The sequence below is a fragment of the Plasmodium berghei genome (assembly GCF_900002375.2).
Source record: "Plasmodium berghei ANKA genome assembly, contig: PbANKA_00_3, whole genome shotgun sequence".
NCBI classification, from domain to species: domain Eukaryota; phylum Apicomplexa; class Aconoidasida; order Haemosporida; family Plasmodiidae; genus Plasmodium; species Plasmodium berghei.
In genome coordinates, this window is record NW_023259979.1 from 1 (window position 1) to 24,479 (window position 24,479).

Sequence of the window (24,479 nt, forward strand, 5' to 3'; positions counted from 1 at the left end):
AAAGAAATACACTAGCTACTACCCCAAAACTAATTTATGCTCATGAGCTTTTTAACTGTAATAGATCAATTAACCTAATTTGCACATTATGTTTTTAATTTTAAAAATAAAATGAGATATTCACTCAAAACTATTCATTAATTTCATTTATATATAAAGAAGTATTAATATATAAACAAAGTTATTACACATTTTAAAATGGATCATTAATTTGTATATTGATTAAATGTAAATGCACACAATATATAACTTAATTCGAAAAAATAATATTAATTCATTTATTAAATGTTATAATTTAAACAATTTTTCTTTCATTTATTGGAAATAATATAAAAAAGGTGTAATATTCCTTATTGAATAATAGCGTATATCAATATATGACATTCAAATAATGACATTCAAATTCATTTTTAACAACCATAGTAATAACACATTTCTTATTCTTTATGTATTTATAGTAACATAAGTTTGGAACTCATTTATTAAAAAGTAGTGAATATAATTTTATTTTCATGTGTAAACCTATAATATAAATGCATTATTATATAAAACAAATTTCATCTATTTTTGTTATGGCATTCCATGAATTTGTGTAATCGGGTTATTTAAAATATTATTTAAAAAATTGTATTATGCATAAAATATATTATATATAGATATGAAAAAATGTTAAACAAATAGCCACTTAAGACAATTAGCAATTGTTATAAACAAAAATCGAATACCTGTTTTAATACTATTATTATTCCATGCTAATTCAAGCATTCAAACTAATAATAATGTCTTTAACTACATATATTAATTATATAGAAATCTCAATTAATTAATAACCTACTTTGTTTCAATACATATATTACATAAAAATAATATTATGACAAATTGTTTTACCGATTGAAAATCAAATTCAGCATAATGACTTCAATGTGGTATTACACATTTTTTAATAAAATGAATTTTATTTTATTGTTTTTGCATTGTTTATAAATTAACTTAAATTTCAATAATATTTCATTAATATATTTTTTATTAATTTTTATAATATTTTCGTAGTGTAGCATAATTAAAAGGATTGATGATAGTTTATCCAGAGACAAATTACCTACAGAAAATGAATGTTTGAATGATGTATTATACACTGCTTATTGTCCTACCAAGAAAGGGGATGGTCAAAAGGGACAATGGTGTGACAAATGGTGATAAAATTAGTGCTGGGTTTATATGGTTGTTAACGATGCTCGAGGCTCTTAATGAGGAGTGTTCTGAAAATGAAAAAGACCATTATTTTGAATATGCTATTTTATGGTTAAGTTCTAAAAGTAATATAATTAATCCTGGTTCGTATGTTAGTATAGATGGTATTTATAATATTCTTGAAATAAATAATTCCTTTTGGTATAATCAATTTTCGTGATAAAGTAAATAAAAAAAAAAAATCAATGAATTTTGGTGATTACCATATGTGTAATCTATATAAATTACTTAATGAATTATGTACTCTAATTACTAAATATAACCAAGATAGATCAAACCCAGAAGCATATTTAGAATATGCTAATAAATGTGCTGAAACATATAAAAATCTTGTTACGAAAGCCTCTGCGGTTAAAAATTGCGATTCATATTGTGATGTGCTGTCTACTTTAAAAAGTGAATATGATAAATTTAAAGAAGAAAATAAAGATCCAGAATGTCAACTTCCTGAATTTAATGGAATAGAAAGTTGTAAGGATTTATGTAAACAAAAAAAACAAAAAGCAGGAGAATGATAAGGGTTTAGGAGATGGACTGGTTGATGGGAAAGTAGAAATAGATGTCGTACCAGATGATAATCAAAGAAATCAAGAAGAATCAAGAAGTGGACAAGGTGCTACAAATAGTGTTCCAGGAGAAAATGGCGGCCTCAAAACACACCAGGAATAACTTTTGATAGTTGGTCGGTCCGTTTTTACGAGCGTATTAAATAGCACTTTCAATTTTGCTGAAACATATGAGGAGAAAATTATAAATATCTCTAATGAAATACCTGATGTATATAATAGAACTTTAGATAATATAAAAAATGGTTTCGGTGAATCTATTAATTTTTTTAATGAAATTATTGAGAATATAAATTCCGACTCTAAAAAGGTAGAAATACATGATGATTCAAGGTATAAAAGACATGAACCACACGGCACAGGGGATAAATCACCCACATCTAATGACTCACCACCGCCCCAAGAAACTCCATCTGAAGCTTCATCGCCATCAAGTTCTACGGAACAAACTAAAACACCAGAATCGTCTCATGAATTATCTGAAAAAGAAAATTATGATAAAACGGATCAAAAAGGTTCTATAAAAACAGTGCCAAAATCAGTGATTAAACTAAAAAATCCAGTAACCGAAGTAACAGGAAATGGAACAACAGGAATAGATGTTAATATACTCAAAAAATACAAACCAATTGGAATTTCAATTATAATGCTTTTAATACCCATTGCTTTAGCTATTATGTTCAAGGTAAATAAAAAGAAAACTGTGAAGTATACAATTTTTAAAATATTTTTTCACTATAAAATATTATATATTTTTTCATAATTTTATGTTAGTATTTTTCATTTGGATGGAGAAAGGAATTGAAGAAAAAAAAAAAACATGAAAAAGGTTATAAATATGTTTGGTGGAAATGAAAAGACAAAAAGAGTTATAAACCCAACTGATCGAAAAAAACAAGTACAAATAATTATAAATTTATCTAAAAAAAAACAGGATAAAAAAGCTTACAAATCCATCTACTCAAAAAAAGCAGGATGAAAAGGTTACAAGTTCATCTACTCAAAAAAAACAAACTAAACAGTTTATAAATTCCATTTTACTGGGGAAAATATCCATTATTAAATATGTATAAACTTATGGAGACCGATCCTGTACCATTTATTATTTTGTATTTGGTGTTTATTTTTTATGTTTATAGAAGAAAATGCGATTCTTTAGAATAATAAATATAATTAATAGTTTTTGTTTTGTGTTCATATTCTTTGGATCTGACTTAAAAATTCAATATAAGTAATTTGGCTTATATAAACAATTAAAAAGTGTATTTTGTGTAATATATAATATGTGTATTTTATTAATTTATATAAAACAATGACGTATGATCGATTCATGTGATTTCAATTATAACTTACTTTTCTATAACTCTAAAAATATATTAGTTTATAAATTATTTAGTAACGAAAAAAAAATAAATAAGAGGAAATAAATCATTAATAGATTATTCAGATGACATGAATTGATATAATTAAGATATGTCCTATTTGGAGATAATTAATTTTTAATGAAAATTATTTGGTTTATAAGAAAAATGAAAACAATAAATAAATTCCATTCATGAAAATAAATTTTCTAATATTACGGTCTGAAAAATATATATAAAATATATGTTTATATATAAATATTTTACAATAATGCATTTTGATTAAAAGGAAGCATGTACATCAATCTAAGAAAAAAACATAAATGGATGAATATATAACATGTTCAGGTTTTTTGGAAATTATAAATATGTACACTTATTTAAAATAATATTTGTTTTAACAATTGTTGAAATAAATTGTTATGTTATTAAAATTTGTATATCGCTTACAGAGTCGACATAGGTGATATTAACATATCTGTCTTTTTTTTCAATGGAGTATGCAATTAAGTTAAAAAACGTTTTTTTAATTTTCCTTTTCTAATATGTCTTCAGAATCAATGTAAGTTATGAATAAATTTTCGTTTTTTACGATTTAGTTTTTATATTTTTTATCGGAAGGGTTGTGATCATTTATATATGCTGAAGCCATGACTACTATAGTTTTGTTTTCTGATATCTATAAAATTAATAAAAATATATTGCATAAATTATTGTGAATAATATAAAAAATATGATTTATAACGAAATAGAAGAGGAAAATTTTCCTTACTTAAAATTTTGGAGCTTAAGCATAAAAATATTTATGACGAGATCACGGCCATTTTTTGCAATGGTGTTGTATCATTACTAAATTTGGATTGTACACACGGACAATTTTTCAAAAAAATAATAATTTCGCATAATGTAAATTAAAATATTATAAATTTGAAGACATGGGAAACAATAAATAGTATCATATAACAATGACAATACTAAATCATGAAATGTCGAATAAATAGTAACAATAATATAATGATTTGACTAATTATTTATGTTTTGTATACTTTTAACAGAGCCATTATTGAAAAGTTTTTTATAATTGGGACCCCATAACATGTTTATTATTTCATTATACTAATGGAAACAAAGAGAAATATATGTATATAAATTATAATAATTTTTTTATTTTAATTTGGTTTATAACTTTTAATGATGTTCATTAATTGATACCTCATTCTGATTAATAATTATATATTGAATTTTTTCAACATTTGTATGACCTCGATGTTTTTTTTTATAAAAATAGATATTGTAAGCATAATATCTATTACATAATTTATAACAATCTTTACTTGTAGCATAACGTTCTAAATATTTTAAAGCTTCATTAATAAATATGCACGCTTGTATAGTTTCTTTGGGATATTTACATAATAGGTGATTGTTTTTTTCATATATTTCTTCTGAATTATCATTGATGAAAATGAACATATTTATATATATATAAAAATAAAGGTATTGTATTTATATTATAAAATTTTTGCAAAGACATACATTTAATGTTTTCATAACGAAATATGTAATATATATATTGTTGTATTTTCTTACGTAAGATAACGTTTTCTTGATATGAATGTTACATATTTTATTGGACCAGGGTCAGTTGCAAGAGTTTTATTATTGACATGTAGGGAGATGGTTAAAAGAAATAAAACAATTTTAACATAAAATTTATTCATTTTTGAAGTTTACAAACAAAATATTAAAATATATATTAGTATTTTTTAAGTTAAAAATTAACAACTCGAAAAATAAGCACAAGTATAATTAAAATTGAAGCAAATAATTTTTTCCAATAAAGTATAAAAAACTATTATTTAAACGGTAAATTTATGCTTTTATCAGATTTATAAGTTTAATATATTTTATATTTAAATAATTCAACCAAAAGACAACGTCAAAAACAAAAGCTTTGATAAATAGTGAATATCTAATGTTATTATTCATAATTTCATTAATATTATAATATCTAAACATATATAACTTTAAATATATAAGCACCTTTTTTAATATATAGCATTATGAATGCACAAGTTTTATATTTTTATAATTAACTAAATTCAATTTAAAATTTATAAAACATCTCATTATCTATGAAATTATATATATATAATAGAAAAAACAATGTTGTTATTACCTAATAGAAGATCAATCATTTAAAATAAAAATATAAAAGTAAGAAAATAATAAAAAAATATGTTTTTCCACAAAATCGGTAAAATGGAGAAAATTATTAATATTTAAAATTGGAGAAATATTATAATAAAATATAATAAATTAGAAACGATTTAAATGTAAATATTAATGGTGATTTGTTAATGTTGTCATTATATGTTTGTATTTATTCATATAAAAAAAAGATATGTATCTAATATTTTATTATTTTAATTGATATTTATTAATTTGTTCGTATTAAACATTAATAGAAAAATATAAGTTTATAAAATATTAAAACCGTACCACTAAAAGCACCAACATATTATAAATTATATTAAAAACGGTGTATTTTTTAGATAAAAGTTAATATTGATTTGAAAAAAATATAGTATTTATATCCATAAACAATTTTAATGAATATAACGAAGTTTATTACAATGGTTAGATAAATTAGTTCTAAGAAAATAGAAAAAATTAATAAATGAAATAAATTCGTTTTTTTTATAGATATATTCATTTATTCATAAAATTTAGAACAAAAAACTAGTAAATATTACTATTTTGTGAATAAATATCAAGTTATCAACATTATCTCAAACTACATATATTAGTTCATTTATTTAATAAATAAAGGTAAAAATGAGAGTCAGTATTTTAAAATGCGTTCTTTTTTCAATTGTTATTTGTTCTTTTGAATATGCCCAAAATGTAAGTTACATATTATTTTATTATTAATAATATTTCATTATAGTTTTTGTATCTATTTGTTTCACATTATCCTTATATTATTGTTTCATGTATTGGTAAGGTATACTTAAGTTAAACCAACAATTAAAATTAATTACATATATGTTAATAAATATTTCATTTCTTTTCAGGAACTATACTTTGTAAACGATAGAGGGATATGGCTTGAAAGGAATGTAATAAACTTTAGAAATAATAGGATATTAGCATATGCAGATAACGAATTTGATTTAAATGGATTTTATCAATCAACTTTGAATCTTGCAAGTCAACTTGGTGATTGTGTTGAAGGTAACAAAGAAATAGCACACCTTCGAAATATTATAGATTCACATATAAAGAAGCATAAAGGAAGTAGCACATCACTTGATTTAAAAAATGTAGATAGTAAGACAAAAAAAATAATTAATGAGCTTCGAAAAGAATTAGAAGAAGTAAAAAAAGAGCTTGATAATAAAAGGAATGATGAATTAGCAATACAACCAATAGAGAATAAAAAAATAATAAAAAAGATGGAAATAGTTCTGTATCAGAACATGAAGACTTTAAACAATTGGAAAATAATAAAAATAATAAAATTGAATCAAGTAATTGTTATATGAAATCAAAATTGACTAAAAAAATTAAAAAAGAAGAAAACAAATTCATCCTGTCGTATTTGATATTTGTAGCAGTTGGTGTTTCGGCACCAATAACAGGGGTTTTTAGCTTATTTATACTACTCATACCGTCTGGATTTTCCATGTTTTTTTCCTTTTTAGACTTATTAAATGTATCTTTAAATTAGAAAGCATATCAAAATAACCACTTTTTATTATTATGCTTTATTATACATGTTTAAATGACTAGAAATAATATACTTAATATTTTATGGCATAAAAGTTATATTTTTTACATTTTATATAATAATTAAATATAATTTAATTGCTTGTTATATTATTATATATTTAAATTTGATATATAATCACGTCATATAATTAATTTGTCTTTGTTTAGTATTTATCAAAAACTCATTTATCCTTATTTCCATGCATATATATATTATGTATTAATGGATTTCGAATTTACTCATTTTTAGCTAGTATTTGTAATTATTTTAAATAAACTAATTTAAGCACACTTATTAATAAAATTATAAGCTATATTAATGGTTCAGATTTAGGTTTAGAGTTGCGTTTTGGAGAACTCGTATTTTGGATCATGATCCTGCAGTGTGGGTTATAGTTTTACTCTATGGAATCTATTCTTTGAGTTAGAGTTATATTTTTATTAATTTGTTTATAATTTGATCATATTTATTTGTCTATAAATGGTGATTAAATATATATATACTATACTCGTATGTTTAATTTCAAAATTAAGTCCAAATATGTACCACCCAAAGGAGCATATCCATTAATACGAAATGAGTTGCATAACATTTTTTCCATAAAGTGTAATATTGATTTAATATGATTAAAACAGGATATTGAATATATTAATATATATATATTGACTATATATGAATTCATATTATCTGTATCATAATTATTTATTACATAAAACTTGTTAATACATAGTTATATTGAATTATGCATATCATAATATATGTCTTTATTTGATGAAACATTTTATTTAGTAAAACTTATTATTTGTATAATATTTGTTTAATTTAAATCGTATTTTGATAACCGAATAATATAATATTATTATATATGAAGGTATAAATTATAATTATATTCATTTGGTACAATTGTCTATACTACAATATATATTCATATTAATATGTGTTTTTAAGATTAATTAATCATATTACCAATATATAATAGATATTCATAAAATATAGATTCATAAATATCGATCGATATCCGACAATACAACGTTATCTATAGAATGCATTTTATGCATCTAACATTTTTTTAAGTTTTAATTGTAGTTACTATTTTCTTTTTGTATTCCCTTTACATTTGTATTAAAATTAATTAGTAATAATAGAAGTTGCTTTATATGTTTTGATTTATTTATCATAAGGTATAATAATAGATTAATCATTATTAATTTTTAAGTTTTATAGTTTTGTGGTATAAATAGATTATATTTTAAAATAGTTAAAAAATAAAATATAAGTATATTAATAAAATTTAATGTTATAGTTTTTTCTAATAATTATAAATAATATGATAAATATAATAGCGTTATCATTATATGCCTATACATATAAACTAATAAAATATTTCACTAATAACTAATATTGAAATATTGTTTTTTGTGAAAGCTTCATATAATTAAGTATTAATATTATCGGAAAGACACATAATAATACATTATAAAAGTATCAACGCTATATATTTTGTTAAAGATTCAATTTGAATTTGTAGTTTTATATTCTAAAAATATGAATCAATGGTGAAAGGGTTAAAGCCTCAATTCATGTTAAATGTCATTTTATTATTCCATATTAACGCGTATTATATTATCATTTTTTAATGAATCATCATTTTTTTAATCACAAACAGGATTATTTCATATAGAATTAATATAATATAGAATTTTAAATAAATTATTTGAATGTATATACATTAATAACTATAATAATATAATATATAATATAAAAATGAGCAATGCAAAACAGTTAACGAATATTTATATAAATTTATATATTAAAAGAGCAAATATATCTTATCTCTCTCCTCTTGGAGGGTAATATAACAACCTAATTAAACATAGTTTTCTATTATACTTTAAAATTTGCATCAATAGTTATTTATGTGCTAATATTTACTATATATTATTTTAAAAGCAATTTACATTCAAAGGGTTATTTAAACTTATAAATAGCTTAATAAATGCGGTTCAGTGCTAATTGTTGTTTTAAGGAATGGAAAATATATGCAAAATATATTATAAAATTAACCAATAAAGAATATTTCTAAATTGGAATATGTAGGAATAAAAATAAAGTTATAGGACTCATTAAAATGGATTATTAATTTATCTTTATTCATTAAAAACAATATAAATTTATATAATTTGCATAGAGATGTAACATAACTTAATTTGAAAATACTATAATTTTAATAAAACATGGTATATAGTATTAGAAACAGATATATAAGTATTTAATATATTTTAAAAAATGACTATTTATATACATTTAAAAAATATGCTAACAATAGATTTATTAATTTTTATATATTTACAGTCTCATGGGTATTAATCTATTTATTAAAACATGAGAAACAAATTTGTATTTTTCTATATTAAGACATAATATAAGGGAATGTGTTTTAAACTTATTACAAAAATCCTTAAAATTTTATAATAAAATTATAATGGATATTATTAATAATTATGAATTTATGCATAAATTATGTTATACATATGACCAAAATAAATATCTCCAACTTAAGGCAGTTTAGCTAATCTGTATAAATATATATAAACTTGCTATGGTGTTTCTATTTATTATTACTTTATATTTATTTTAAATGAATACTAAAAAAAATGAGTTTAACTACAGATAATTGTTATATATAGAATACAAGCTTGCATCCCCTATTTTGATGCAGTATATATGAAATTAATATGACATACTTAATTTATAGCTCAAAAATAAAATTTCAATATGACAATTGGTGATGTGGTACATACAATTTCTTGAATAAAAGTGTTTGTTATTACGCATTTTTTATATTGCATTATCTATAAATTAATAATATGTTCATTTTAGTAGACATTTTTATTTTATTTTTTAAAACGGTTTTTAGTGTGAGAAGTTTGAAACTATATGGAAGTTTTTTCCCGACGAATTAAATGAATCTGGAGAATATGATTTTCGAAATGAATTTTTTAACGAATACTGCCCTGATGAAAACTGTAATAACGATATCGATAAGATTAATGCTGGATACTTATGGTTATTTAATAAATTTTATGGGGATAGTGATAAATTTTCGAATTCTGCAAATGACAATATTAATATTGTTGTATACTTTATGATGTGGTTAGGTTATAAGTTAAATCAAAAACCACAAAGCGGAATCAACAAGTTTAATGATTTTTATAGTAATTATATGGAAAGTGTCAATGAGTATAAACAGAATATAGCTGATGTTAAGGAATATACAAGTTATATAGATCTTATAAATAAAAAAAAAGAATTGATGAATATTTCTAATGAAAATATGTCTAATCTTTATGATGCATTTAAAATGTTATGCAACATGATTAATAATGCTAAAAAAAATGATAATGGAAACACATGTTTAGAATATGCTAATAAATTTGTTAATAAACATAATGAACTTAAGAATGATTCTAATAATATTCAAGGGAATTCATATAATAAAATATTGTCTACATTATCAAATGATTATACTTCTTTTAAAAATACTTATTATGATTCTAATATAATAAGTAAACTACCAAGTCTTATAATGGAAAAAAAAACACAAATTTCTTTAAGGCCTAATGGATCACAAGATATGTTCTCGAGTGAAACGCTACCATCAAGTACTGAAATTGAAGTATCAATTTCTGAAACTGATGTATCAGATTCTGAAAAAACACTATCGAGTTCATTGAAAATAAGCAAACTAATTCCAATTCCATTTATATTGGTTGCAACAATAATTTTATTAGGAATTTCATATAAGGTAAATAATAAGTCAAATAAAAAATATATTCAACACTGACTAATTTGTGAATATAAATAAATTATACAATTTAAAAAATTTTTATATTAGTATTCGTTATTTGGATTTTGGAAACGACTTCAAAGACAATATTTAAGAGAAAAACTAAAAAAAAGAAGAAAATGAATCATTAATATATGATTCGAAGATTAATGAAGATTTCAGGAATAGTAATAATGATTTATATATTTTAAGAAGCTGTCTATTTCGAAGTAATTTTTGATCATAATTTTTATATAGTTTTTATGTTGTGGAATCCATATTCGGTTTAGGGATAAGTATTATATTGCATTTAATTTTTTATGATTTGAACACTAATTTAATATATGTACTATACCCGTATGTTTAATCTCGAACTGAAGCCTAAATATGCAACAAAAAAAGGGGTACTGTCATTAATATGAAAAGGATCACATAACATTTTTTCATAATTATAATATATATAATTTAGTGTTCATATCGATTTAATATGATTAAAATAAAATATCTATATTGCATATATTAATTCATATTATGATATATCATAATTATTTATTATATAAAGTTTGTTAATCATAACTATATTGAATTATGCATAACACAATATGTTTCTTTATTTGATGAAACATTTTATTTAGTAAAACTTATTATTTGTTTTAATTTAAATTGTATTTTGATAATCGAACAGTACAATATTATTATTATTTATGAAGTTGGGTATTAATTATAATAAAATTCATTTTGAGTATTCATCTACATTATAAATACATTCAGGTTAAAATGTGTTTTTAAGATTAATTAAACATATTACCAATATAGAATAGGTAGTCATAAAATATAGATTCATAAAACATCAATCGAGGTTCGACAACACAACGATATCTATAAAAGATGTTTTGTGCATCAATCGTTTTAAATAATACAATAAAAATATACATATTAATAAAAAATTACAATATAGATATAGGCATAGTATCCTTTTAACTTTCGATTATATATAGTATAATTTTATGGTAAGGTTTTAAATTAAAATTATAGAAATAGTTTTATATTATTTATTATGAAGGTATAATATTAGATTAATCATTATTAATTTTTAAACATTATAATTTTGAGTTATAAATAAATTATATTTTAAAACAGTTAAAAAATAAATATATAAATAAAATTTAATGCTATATTTTGCTATAATACTTATAAACAACCTGGTATATAAAATTAACGTTATTTTTCTAATATATATAATATTGTATCGATGACTAAAACTGAAATATGTTAAAATTGGGGAACATATAGAATTATATATTAATGCAAATTATATAGAAAAAGTATGTAATGATTAATTTTAACTAATAATATTTTTATTAGGTTATTATATATATATAAAATCACAAATATATAATTTAAATATATTGTTATTACAAAATAATATATATGTTCTAAAATGTTATACTTTAAAACAATGAAACAAGTAAATTACTAATTGGTTTAAAGTATCCCTATTGACTGCATTAATTATCGCATTGTACTATACAGTGATATAGCAGTAGCAATAATAATAGTAATAAAAATATATAAACGTATTAAATACGAACAAACCATTAAGTTCATCTGATTCGAATACGTTGATATATATTAATTATATATATTATTAAACTTATAATCATATTAAAATTGTATGGATATATGATAAAATGAAATATTATAACATTTATTTAAGTATGCATTAATGCGATAATATTAGAATTAACACTACCAAGAAAATAATATTAATAATTATAGTCTTCTTAAAAATATAGTTTTTCATCATAAAACCAAATATAGTTTATTATAAAATATAAAAGCAAACTATATATTTAGAAAAATAATAGTTCTAAGTTATTTTTAATGATTAATTTTAATATATACATGCATTGAAAGTTTTAATGGTAGAAAATATAAAATATAATTAAACTATGTAGAATAAATAAATGTTATATAGCTATATCATTGTCTTAAAAAAGTATAATTCCCTTATATACCCTATCTAAAATGTAAATATAACAATTTAATTACGCATGGTTTTCTATTATATTTTAAAATTTGCATCAATACTTATTAATTTTTTAATATTTAATATCTAATAATTATTATTATTTTAAAAACTATTTGCATTCAAAGGTTTATTTAAGCTTATAAATAACATAATAAATACGATTTCAGCGCTAATTTTCGTTTTAAACCGTGGAAAATATGTGCAAAATATATTATAAAATCACTCAATAAAGAATAATTTTAAATTAAATATGTAGGAATAAAAATAATGTTATCGAACTTATTAAAATATATTATGAATTTATCTATATTAAATAAAAATAATATTAAAATTATGCATATAAATTAAAAAAGGGAACAATGCAACTTATTTTATAAATGTTACAAATTTAGAAAAGTCTATATTATATATTATAAGAAGCAAGTATATAAGTATTTAATATATTTTAAAAAATAACCATTTATATACTTTTAAGGATTATAGTAATAATATATTTCTTAATTGTTTCGATTTTTTCAATATATTATTTTTGGAGCATCATTTATTAAAACAAAAGATATAACGTATATTTTCTATATTAAAGCATATGTATAAGAAGATATATCCTAATTTCATTACAATGTTACTTTAAGTTTTATAATAATGCTCATAAGAGTGTTATTGAGGATAACAATTTATGCAAAATTGTATTATATATACATATAATAAATGTATTAAACCCCCCAAAAACAAGGAAATTTAACTACCATAAAAAAAATATAATATTCTTATAGTAAAATATTATATTATTATTCCATATTAATTTTAAATTGAAATTAATAATAATAAAAATATTTTTATCTACAAATAATTGTTGTATATAGGGATAAATAATTGTATTACCTATTTTAGTATATATATAACATGAATCCCCCTTAACATAGAGATTATAAAATATATTCCATCATAATGAATGATACTCTAGTATGTACATTTTTTTATATTATATTTCCTATAAACTTCATTAAGCTTTATTTTAAAAACATTTTCTTAATACATATTTTTACCATTTTTTTTTAAATGGTTTCTTAGTGTTTAAAATTTGATTTTTTGAGGTATTATTTACCTGCTGAATTAGGCGGAACCGCAAATTTTGAATTTAAACAAATTACAAATTTCAATAAGTACTGCCCTAGTGAAAACTGCAATACTGATCTCGAAAAAATTACAATTGGATTTTTATGGTTACTTGAACAATATTTTACTATATCCAAAGATACAGATGATTATAATGAAAATAATACAAATGCATTTTTTCTATATATTATTTCATGGTTAAGTTACCAATTAAAGCAAAATTCAGAGCACAATACCACCACAATAAACGATTTTTATACTAAACATGTAAAAAATAGTGGTAAATATAGTAAATTTATAAATGATTCCAGTATTTGTGCAAATCTTAAGGAAATCATAGATAAACAAAAAGATTTGTTCAATATTGATATTGAAGATCTGTCTAAATTTTATGATGCATTCAAATTATTATGTAATATTTATGGCAATGTTGCAAAGAATGAAAAAAGCGGCACCCTGTCAAATAATGCGAATAATTTTGTTGAGAAATATACAGATCTCAACGATTACTATAATGTTGAAAATACCCCTCATAGTCAAATATTGTCTGTTTTATTAACTGATTATAATAAATTAAAAACTGATAAATCTGGTAAAATTGATAATTCTAAACAATTCCCAATTCTTCCAACAGAAAAAGCAACAAAACCATTTTCACGAAGTTCACGAAGTTCATCTATAAAAATTTCAGTAATCCCAATGACATTTCTTTTTTTTGCATTACTTATCTATTTAGGAATTACGTATAAGGTAATTAACAAATCAAATGAAAATATAATATTTAAAATATATATCATCACTACAAAATTAACAATTGTTTTTTACTATTTTTATATTAGCATTCATTATTTGACTTTCGGAAAAGGCTTCAAAGACTCAATTTAAGAATCAAAAAAATAAAGAGGAAAATAAATCATTAATATATTATTCAGATGACATCAATTAATATAATTAAGAGATGTCATATTTGGGGATAGTTAGTTTTTGCTGAAAATTATTTGGTTTATAAGAATAATTAAATAATATAATCAATAATATATAATGTTATATATGTATAGTTATAATATTTTTATACTGATTTTGTATAATTTTTAAACCGTTTTTATGTTATGGGTCAGGGTTATGTTTGTGGGCCCTATATTTGGGTTAGGGCTAAGTATTATATTGTATTTAATTTTGAGTAATTTGATAATATTTATTAGTTTAAGTATTTGTTTTAAATATGTATAGGATAATTTGTAGTTTTTAAGATTTATATTAAGTCTAAATATGTAAGAGAAAAAATGAGGATGAAGATAAACGAATAAAGTAATATATTTTGATAAATTATAAGAATTGGATTTTGTGTTAATATAACTTAATGGTAAATGTGTTGAATAATTTACTTTTTGTATTTTATTGCTAATTTGGGGTTAATGGTTTATGGAACAATTGATCAAATATTGGAATAGACTTGGTTCTAGAAGAGAACGTTGATTTAAATAATTACAATGTTTAATATGAGAAACTGAGAGGCAAACAGGGGAATTGGAAGAAAATAATTTATTTTTATTTCAACCAAAAGGACATTTAATGCGATTTCTTCATTCAGTGACACCTGAACCGAATGATAAATGAAGTGATGTAGGAATTGAATTGAAGTATAAAGTACTATTTGGAGGAAATATATTTAAAGAAGGTAAGCTACGTTAAAGGCATATTTATTTTAATTCCCATTATTTTAAGAATTAGTATAATATTTTAAAAATAGTTGTCCACTTGAAAATGTTATATATTTTGGTGATTTTTGCGTTAGTGTTTATGTTAGTATTTATAAATTGGGGAAGAAGTAGGATTATCAAATATATACAAACTTATGCATGGCGATCCTGTATAATTTATTGATTTATATTTTTTGTTTATAAAAGAAAAGACGATTCTTTAGAATAATAAATTTAAATAATGTCTTATATTTTTTGTAAAATAACCAAAGTTCCGATGTTTATGGCTCTGACTTTAAAATTCAATATAAATATAAAAAATGATAAATAAGTAAATTCGTTTATTATCATATGTAAATAAACTCATAAGTATAATTAAAAAGTATATTTATGTGTAATATTATAATATGTGTATTTTATTAATCTATATAAAACAGTGTCGTATGATCGATTCATGTGATTTCAATTATAACTTCCTTTTCTATAACTCTAAAAATATATTAGTTTATAAATTATTTAGTAACGAAAAAAAATAAAAAAGAGGAAATAAATCATTAATAAATTATTCAGATGACATGAATTGATATAATTAAGATATATCCTATTTGGAGATAATTTTTAATGAAAATTATTTGGTTTATAAGAACAATTAAAATGATAGAAATAGTAAAAGAAAAACGCAACTTATCGATTTTGAGTATAAAAAATGAATTACCATAAAAATATGAAAATATTGCGATAAAGAAATATTTTTCACAAATTATAATATTTACGTTTGTAGTTCTCACAAAAATAATACATATATATGCATCTTAATATTAAAAGGCATAAACAAATTATATGCAAATAAAACACTCTTAAAACAAAAAACCAGTTTATGATGGTAATTTAAAGCAATTATTATGCATGAAAATAAATTGTTTTATTAACATAAATATTGTAATATTACGGTGTTGAAAAATATATATGAAATATGTTTATATATGAAGGAAAAAATCATTAACAACATAGGAAACAGCTCTTTTTTTTGGGAGCGGGAGCTTTGGAACCATCGAGAGCATCGGTAATACCGGAAACATCGAGAGAATAGGAAGCTTTGGAACAATTGAGAGCACCGAGAACATCGGGATTATCGAGAACATCGGGAGCATTTTTATCAAACTAAGAAAAAAAACATAAATGGATGAATATATAAAATATTTAAATTTTTTTCAAATTATAGTATATATTATAAATATATATATTTATTTAAAACAATATATTTTTTAACAATTGTTGAAATAAATTATTATGTTATTAAAATTTGTATATTGATTACAGATTTGGCATAGACGATATTAAAATCAGTTGATGAAAATTCATCTATGAAATATCCAGCTATGTTAACAAACGGTTTTTCTAATTTTCCTTGTCTAATATGATCTTCAGAATCAATTGTAGTTTTTAATAAATTTGCGTTTTTTATGATTGCGTCTTTATATTCTTTATTGGAAGGGTTGGGATCATTTATATCTACTATAGCCATGACAATCATACTTTTTCTTTTTGATTTCTACAAAATTGATAAAAATATATTGCATAAATTATTGTGAATAATATTATTTTATGGGTAACGAAAAAAAAACACTTTCTTACTTCAACATATGCAGCTAAAGCATAAAAATATTTCTGAGAGTTCATAGAACTACCTCCGTAACGTTGTTGTATCATTACTAAATTTGGATTGTACACACGGGCAACTTTTCAAAAAAATAATAATTTTGCATTATGTAAATTAAGTATTATGAATTTGAAGATGTGTGAAACAATAAATAGTATCATAGAACAATGAAAATAATAAATCACGAAATGTCGAATAAATAGTAACAATACTATGTTAATTTGACTAATTATTTATGTTTTGTATACTTTTAAAAGAGCCATCATTGAAAGGTTTTTTACAATCGGGATCCCATAACATGCTTGTTATTTGATCATGCTAATGGAAACAAAGAGAAATATATGTATATAAATTATAATAATTTTTTAATTTTATTTTGGTTTATAACTTTAATATTGTTCGTTAATTGATACCATATTGGGAATATATTTTGGACGATGATTTGAATCATAATATGGACGATAATGTATTCTTTCAATATATCTATTGTCTTGATAGTTTTTTTTAAATCCATACATCCAACCCAATTTATTTTTTTTCTCACGACTATCCTTTAAACCATACGCACCTATAACATGCCTATAGAAATATTCTACAATTTCTTCCATATGTTTTTCCGCATTTATAGTTTCTTCTGGATCGGTACTTAATAGGTGCTTGTTTTTTTCATATACTTCTGAACTATCATTGATCAAAATGGACATATTTTTAATGCGTATAAAAATAAAGGTATTGCATTTATATTATAATATTGTTTCGATGATGTATATTTAATATTTTCATAATGAAATATGTAATATATATATTATTGTATTTTCTTACGTAGGATAATGATGTGTTGATTCGGGTGTTGTAGATGTTCCTGGAGCAGGGTCAGATGCAAGGGTTTTATTATTCACATATAGGGAGATGGTTAAAAGAAATAAAACAAATTGGATATAAAACTTATTCATTTTTGAACTATACGAATAAAATATTAAAATATATATTAGTATTTTTTTTAATTAAAAATTAACAATTCGAAAAATAGCACATGTATGTTAAAGTTGAAGCAAATAATTTTCTCCAATAAAGTATAAAAAAGAAATATTTAAACGATAAAATGCATGCTTTTATCAAATTTATAAATCTAATATATTTTTTATTTAATTAATTCAATCAGAAAACACCATCAATAATAGAATATTTCATAAATAATGAATATAAAAAATATTATGATTCACAATCTCATTAATATTATAATATCTAAAAATAAATAGCTTTAATTATATAAGTAACATTTTTAATATATAGGATTATGAATATACAAGTTTTATATTTTTATAATTAACTAAATTAAATCTAAAATTTATAAAACAGCCAATTATGTATGGAATTATACATGTGCTTATGTTTATATATAATAGAAAAAAACAATGTTGTTATTACCTAATAGAAGATCAATCATTTAAAATAAAAATATATATTTATTTTAATATAATTATATATATTTTTTATTTGTTTTCTAAATTTTTTTTGATAATGCATAGTTTTTAATATAAAATATGTATTGTATTTTTAAATATTAAAATAATTTAATTTAATCTGAGAAATTCAGCTAATTTTATATATTAATAATACTACTATAATAACAATATTTTTTACCTCATCACAATAATAGTATGATAAAATTTATAGTATGAGAATCAAACATTCTGTGATTTTTTTATTACTTTTAATACAAATTTTACTAAATAACATTTTTCTAACAAAATTTTTAATTTTATAAAAATTATTTATTGATAGTAATATTGACGACCATATTTTTTTATAAATTAATACAAATTATCAATTTCCTTTTAATAGTAAAACATAGAATATATATAATTTAAAAAAATACAAATAAATAAAATATTGAAACATAAAGTTGTAAAATCAAGAAGTATATATACGCATACATAAATTAATTTGTTTTTTAATTCTAATATTCTTGGTGACGAGGTGTTCATATTTGATGGGTCAAGGTTATGTATTATGGGTTATAGTTTTGTTCACTGAATCTTCGTTTTGAGTTAAGGTTCGGGGATATTGTAATTTAATTTTTTTATATTTTGATAATATTTTTGGTCTGTAAATGTTTATTAAATATATGTACCATCTCATATGTTTAATCTCGAGATTATGTCTAAATATGCAACAAAAAGGGATCGCATAACATTTTTTTATAAGTTGTAATGCTTCTATCTAATTCGATGATATATATTAAATGTGACAATATTATAGCTTCATATTTTATACTTTATTTCTAATTGTTGGCTAACTATATATAAGAACCCTTATCATCTATAATATAAGAAAATTTAACCCATAGATATATTGAATTATGCATAACACAATATATTTCGTTATTAGATGAAATATTTTATTTAGTAAAACTTATTAGATCATATTTATTTTAATTTAAATTATATTTTAATAACTGAGCAGTATAATATTATTATATATGAAGGCATAAATTATAATTAGATTCATTTGAAACAGTTGTCTACACTACAATATATATTCATATTAATATGTGTTTTTAAGATTAAATAAACATATTACCAATATATAATAAATAATCATAAAATATAGATTCATAAATATCGATCGAGATTCGAGAATACAACATTATCTATAAAATATATGTTATGCATCTACCATTTTTAATAATACAATAAAAATCGCAGTATATATACAATATTTTTGAAGTTTTAATTGTAGTTACTATTCTCTTTTTGTATTTTACATCTGTATTAAAATTAATTAGTAATAATAGAAGTTGCTTTATATGCCTTAATTTATCATAAGGTATAATAATATATTAATGACTATTCATTTTTAAACTTTCGACTTTTGAGGGATAAATAAATTATATTTTAAAATAGTTAAAATATTAATAAAATTTCATATAATATTTTAATAATTATAAATAATATGGTAGATAGAATGTATTATTATTATATGCCTATACATATAACCTAATAAAATACTTTACTAATATTGAAATATTGTTTTATTGCGAAAATTTCATATAATTAAATATTTTTTTCGAAAAGACACATAATAATACATTATAAAGGTATCCTTTTTATATATTTGTTAAAGATCCAATTTGGGATATGTGGTTTTATATTCTAAACAACTTGATAAGTAAAGAAAAGGTTAAAGACTCAATTCATGTTAAATGTCATTTTATTATTTCATATTAACGCGTATTATATTATCATTGTTTAATGACTCATCATTTTTAAATTTAAAATAGCACTGTTTTGTCATAGAATTAATAAAATATAGAATTTTTAATAAATTATTTGATTGTATATACATTGATAACTATAACAATAAAATATATAGGATAGAAATGAACAATTCAGAACATTTAGTAAATATTTATCTAAATTTATATATTAAAAGAGCAAATGTATCTTATATCTCTCCCCTTAAAGGACAATACAACAACCCAATTAAACATAGTTTTCTATTATACTTTAAAATTTGCATCAATACTTATTTAAATGTTATATATTTAATATTTACTAAGTATTACTTTAAAAACTATTTACATTAAATACTTATTTGGCCTTATAAATAACATAATAAGTATGTGTTCAGTACTAATTTTCGTTTTAACAGTGGAAAAAATATGCAAAATGTATTATAAAATTACCCAATAAGATATATCTTTAAATTGAAGTATATAGGAATAAAAATAAAATTATTTGACTCATTAAGATGGATTATGAACTTATTTATATTCATTAAAAACAATATTAAAATTATGTATATGGAATTAGAAAAGGGAACCATGCAACTTAATTTGAAAATACTATAATTTTAATAAAAAAGTGGTATATAGTATTAGAAACAAGTATATAAGTGTTTATTATATTTTAAAAAATGAGTATTTATACACTTTAAAGGATTCTAATAATGACAATTTTCTTTATTTTTATATTTGTGAAGTATTTAAATTTCAGGACGTTTATGTTTTGCATTAGAGCATATGTATATATTTTTTAAATTCATTATAAAATTCCTTAAAATTTATAATAAAAATATAATAGATATTATTAATAATCATGAGTTTAAGCATAAATTATGTTATATATATGACCAAAATGTATTAAATATCTCCAATTTAATGTAGTTTGGCTAATCTGTATAAATAATATATAAACTTACTATGATGTTACTATTGTATTATTACTTTATATTAATTTTAAATTAATCTAAAAATAAAATGTGGTTAACTACAGATAATTGTTGTATAGAAAATTCAAGTTTACGTTTCCATTTTTATGCAATATATATGAAATTAATATGTACTTAATTTATAGTTCAAAAATAAATTTTCAATATGGCAATTAGTAAAGTGGTACATACAATTTATTGAATAGAAATGTTTGTTATTACACATTTTTGATATTATATTATCTATAAATTAATAACATATTTATTTTAATAGACATTTTTATTTTATTTTTTAAAACGGTTTCTTAGTGTGGAGAGTTTGAAACTATATGGAAGTTTTTTCCCGATGAATTGAAAGATTCTGGAGAATATGATTTTAAAAATGCATTACTCAATGCCTATTGCCCTAATGGAGATTCAGAAAACAATAAAGAATGTAAGACTGATGTTGATAAGATTAATGCTGGGTCTTTATGGTTATTTAATAAATTTTATGGTGATAGTAATAAATTTTCGAATTATGCAGATGGAAAAATTGATGTTGTTGTATACTTTATGATGTGGTTAGGCTATAAGTTAAATCAAAAAACACATGACGGAATCAACACATTTAACGATTTTTATACTAGAAATATAAATAATAATGAAAAGTATACTAATACTATAGATGGTGTTGAGGGGTATAATAGTTATAAGGATCTTATAGATAAAAAAAAAGAATTCATGGATATTTCTAATGAAAATATGTCTAATCTTTATGATGTATTTAAAATGTTATGCAACATGATTAATAATGCTAAAAAAAATGATAATGACGAAACATATTTAAAATATGCTAATAATTTTGTTAATAAACATAATGAACTTAAGAATGATTCTAATAATATTCAAGGGAATTCATATAATAAAATATTGTCTACATTATCAAATGATTATACTTCTTTTAAAAATACTTATTATGATTCTAATATAAGAAGTAAACTACCAAGTCTTATAATGGAAAAAAAAACACAAATTTCTTTAAGGCCTAATGGATCACAAGATATGTTCTCGAGTGAAACGCTACCATCAAGTACTGAAATTGAAGTATCAATTTCTGAAACTGATGTATCAGATTCTGAAAAAACACTATCGAGTTCATTGACAATAAGCAAACTAATTCCAATTCCATTTATATTGGTTGCAACAATAATTTTATTAGGAATTTCATATAAGGTAAATAATAAGTCAAATAAAAAATATATTCAACACTGACTAATTTGTGAATATAAATAAATTATACAATTTAAAAAATTTTTATATTAGTATTCGTTATTTGGATTTCGAAAAAAATGTAAAAAAATAAAGAAGAAAATTAATATAAGACTCGAAGAGTAATGGCTATCTCAGGAATAGTAATAATGATTGATATATGTTAAGAAATTGTCTATTTGAAAATAAATAATTTTTTACCATAATTATTGGGTATATAAGAATAATTAAATAATATAATCAATAATATATAATTTTATATATGTATAGTTATAATATTTTTGTACTCCTTTTGTATAATTTTTAAACAGTTTTTATGTTGTGGGTCAGGGTTATGTTTGTGAAACTCACATTCGGGTTAGGGACAAGTATTATATTTAATTTTTAATAATTTTATAATATTTATTGGTCTATAAATGTTGATTAAATATATATACCATTTACGTATGGTTAATCTCTAGATGAAGTCTAAATGTGTAACCAAAAAAGGGGTACGGGAATTAATATGAAAACGACCACATCACATTTTTTCATAAATTATAGTATATATAATTGAGTGCTCATGCCGATTTAATATGGTTAAAGTAAAATATTTGTATTGTATATATTAATATATATATTGACTACATATGCATTCATATCATGCTATAATTCCTATTATATAAAATTTGTTAATATGTGGTTACATCGAATTATGCATAACGCAATATGTTTCTTTATTTGATGAAAATTCTATTTAGTAAAGCTTATAATTTGTCTACAGTTACTTTAATTTAAATTATATTATGTCAATTGAACTGTAATAATAGAATTATATATGAGGCTGGGTATGAATTATAAGATGATTCATTTTGAATATTCATCTACATTATAATATACCTTCAGCTTAATGGGAATATTTTTATTGTTAATTAAACATATTACCAATATAGAATAGGTAGTCATAAAATATAGATGCATGGAATACCGATCGAGAATCGACAATACAACATTATCTATAAAAGATGTTTTATACATCTAACATTTTTAGTAATACATAAAAAATACACTATATATATGTGTATAATAAATTCATAAATTATAAATATATATAATACTCACTTTTTTAATTTCAATAATTTACATTTATGTTAAAATTATAATTTATATTGATATAAATAGTTCTCTATATATTAATTTATTTACTATAAAGGTATAATAATATATTAATCACTATTAATTTATAAATTTGATAGTTTTGAGGTATAAATAAATTATATTTTAAAATAGTTAAAATATAAATATATAAATAAAATGTAATGTCATATTTTTCTATAATACTTATAAACAATTCGGTATATAAAATTAGCGTTATTGTACTAATATATATAATATTGTATCAATGACTAAAACTGAAATATGTTAATTTGGGTTTAGGGGTTTATGGTTCAGGGTTTAGGGTTTGTGGTTTAGGGGTTTATGGTTCAGGGTTTAGGGTTCAGGTTTATGGTTCAGGGTTTAGGGTTCAGGGTTCAGGGTTTAGGGTTTAGGGTTCAGGGTTTAGGGTTTAGGGTTTAGGGTTTAGGGTTCAGGGTTTAGGGTTCAGGGTTCAGGGTTTCAGGGTTTAGGGTTCAGGGTTTAGGGTTCAGGGTTCAGGGTTCAGGGTTTAGGGTTCAGGGTTTAGGGTTTAGGGTTCAGGGTTCAGGGTTCAGGGTTTAGGGTTCAGGGTTTAGGGTTCAGGGTTCAGGGT

At 21.3% G+C, this 24,479-nt stretch overlaps 4 protein-coding genes and 3 pseudogenes across 7 annotated transcripts; 5 read left to right on the forward strand and 2 right to left on the reverse strand.

Annotated features, from left to right (window-relative positions):
- Nucleotides 1-1,119: 1,119 nt before the first annotated feature.
- On the forward strand, nt 1,120-2,672 carry PBANKA_0007701 (annotated as a pseudogene). Its single transcript is given in 7 exon segments — nt 1,120-1,180; nt 1,182-1,405; nt 1,407-1,756; nt 1,758-1,891; nt 1,894-1,924; nt 1,926-2,502; nt 2,592-2,672. Coding segments are annotated over 7 exon segments (1,458 nt in total).
- Nucleotides 2,673-3,460: 788 nt separating this feature from the next.
- PBANKA_0001200 lies at nt 3,461-4,899 on the reverse strand (annotated as a pseudogene). Its single transcript has 6 exons — nt 4,779-4,899; nt 4,391-4,623; nt 4,225-4,294; nt 3,951-4,027; nt 3,629-3,829; nt 3,461-3,484 (listed from the first exon to the last, which is right to left on the reverse strand). Coding segments are annotated over exons 1-6 (726 nt in total).
- Nucleotides 4,900-6,016: 1,117 nt separating this feature from the next.
- On the forward strand, nt 6,017-6,911 carry PBANKA_0007801 (annotated as a pseudogene). The gene is given in 3 exon segments: nt 6,017-6,085; nt 6,256-6,618; nt 6,621-6,911. Coding segments are annotated over 3 exon segments (723 nt in total).
- A 2,817-nt stretch (nt 6,912-9,728) lies between these two features.
- Nucleotides 9,729-10,923, forward strand: PBANKA_0007901 (BIR protein; the record flags this gene model as incomplete). The annotated part of the gene is made up of 3 exons (XM_034563725.1): nt 9,729-9,743; nt 9,871-10,758; nt 10,849-10,923. The coding sequence occupies 3 exons, from the start codon at nt 9,729-9,731 to the stop codon at nt 10,921-10,923; spliced, it is 978 nt and encodes a 325-aa protein (XP_034424513.1).
- A 2,836-nt stretch (nt 10,924-13,759) lies between these two features.
- PBANKA_0008001 (BIR protein) lies at nt 13,760-14,847 on the forward strand (the record flags this gene model as incomplete). The annotated part of the gene is made up of 3 exons (XM_034563726.1): nt 13,760-13,774; nt 13,883-14,677; nt 14,767-14,847. 3 exons carry the CDS (start codon nt 13,760-13,762, stop codon nt 14,845-14,847), a joined length of 891 nt encoding a protein of 296 aa, XP_034424514.1.
- Nucleotides 14,848-16,626: 1,779 nt separating this feature from the next.
- Nucleotides 16,627-18,240, reverse strand: PBANKA_0008101 (fam-a protein; the record flags this gene model as incomplete). The annotated part of the gene is made up of 6 exons (XM_034563727.1): nt 16,627-16,788; nt 16,946-17,179; nt 17,263-17,366; nt 17,536-17,605; nt 17,701-17,968; nt 18,110-18,240. 6 exons carry the CDS (start codon nt 18,238-18,240, stop codon nt 16,627-16,629), a joined length of 969 nt encoding a protein of 322 aa, XP_034424515.1.
- A 3,425-nt stretch (nt 18,241-21,665) lies between these two features.
- On the forward strand, nt 21,666-22,876 carry PBANKA_0008201 (BIR protein; the record flags this gene model as incomplete). Its single annotated transcript, XM_034563728.1, has 3 exons — nt 21,666-21,683; nt 21,809-22,714; nt 22,805-22,876. The coding sequence occupies 3 exons, from the start codon at nt 21,666-21,668 to the stop codon at nt 22,874-22,876; spliced, it is 996 nt and encodes a 331-aa protein (XP_034424516.1).
- Between the last annotated feature and the right edge of the window lie 1,603 nt (nt 22,877-24,479).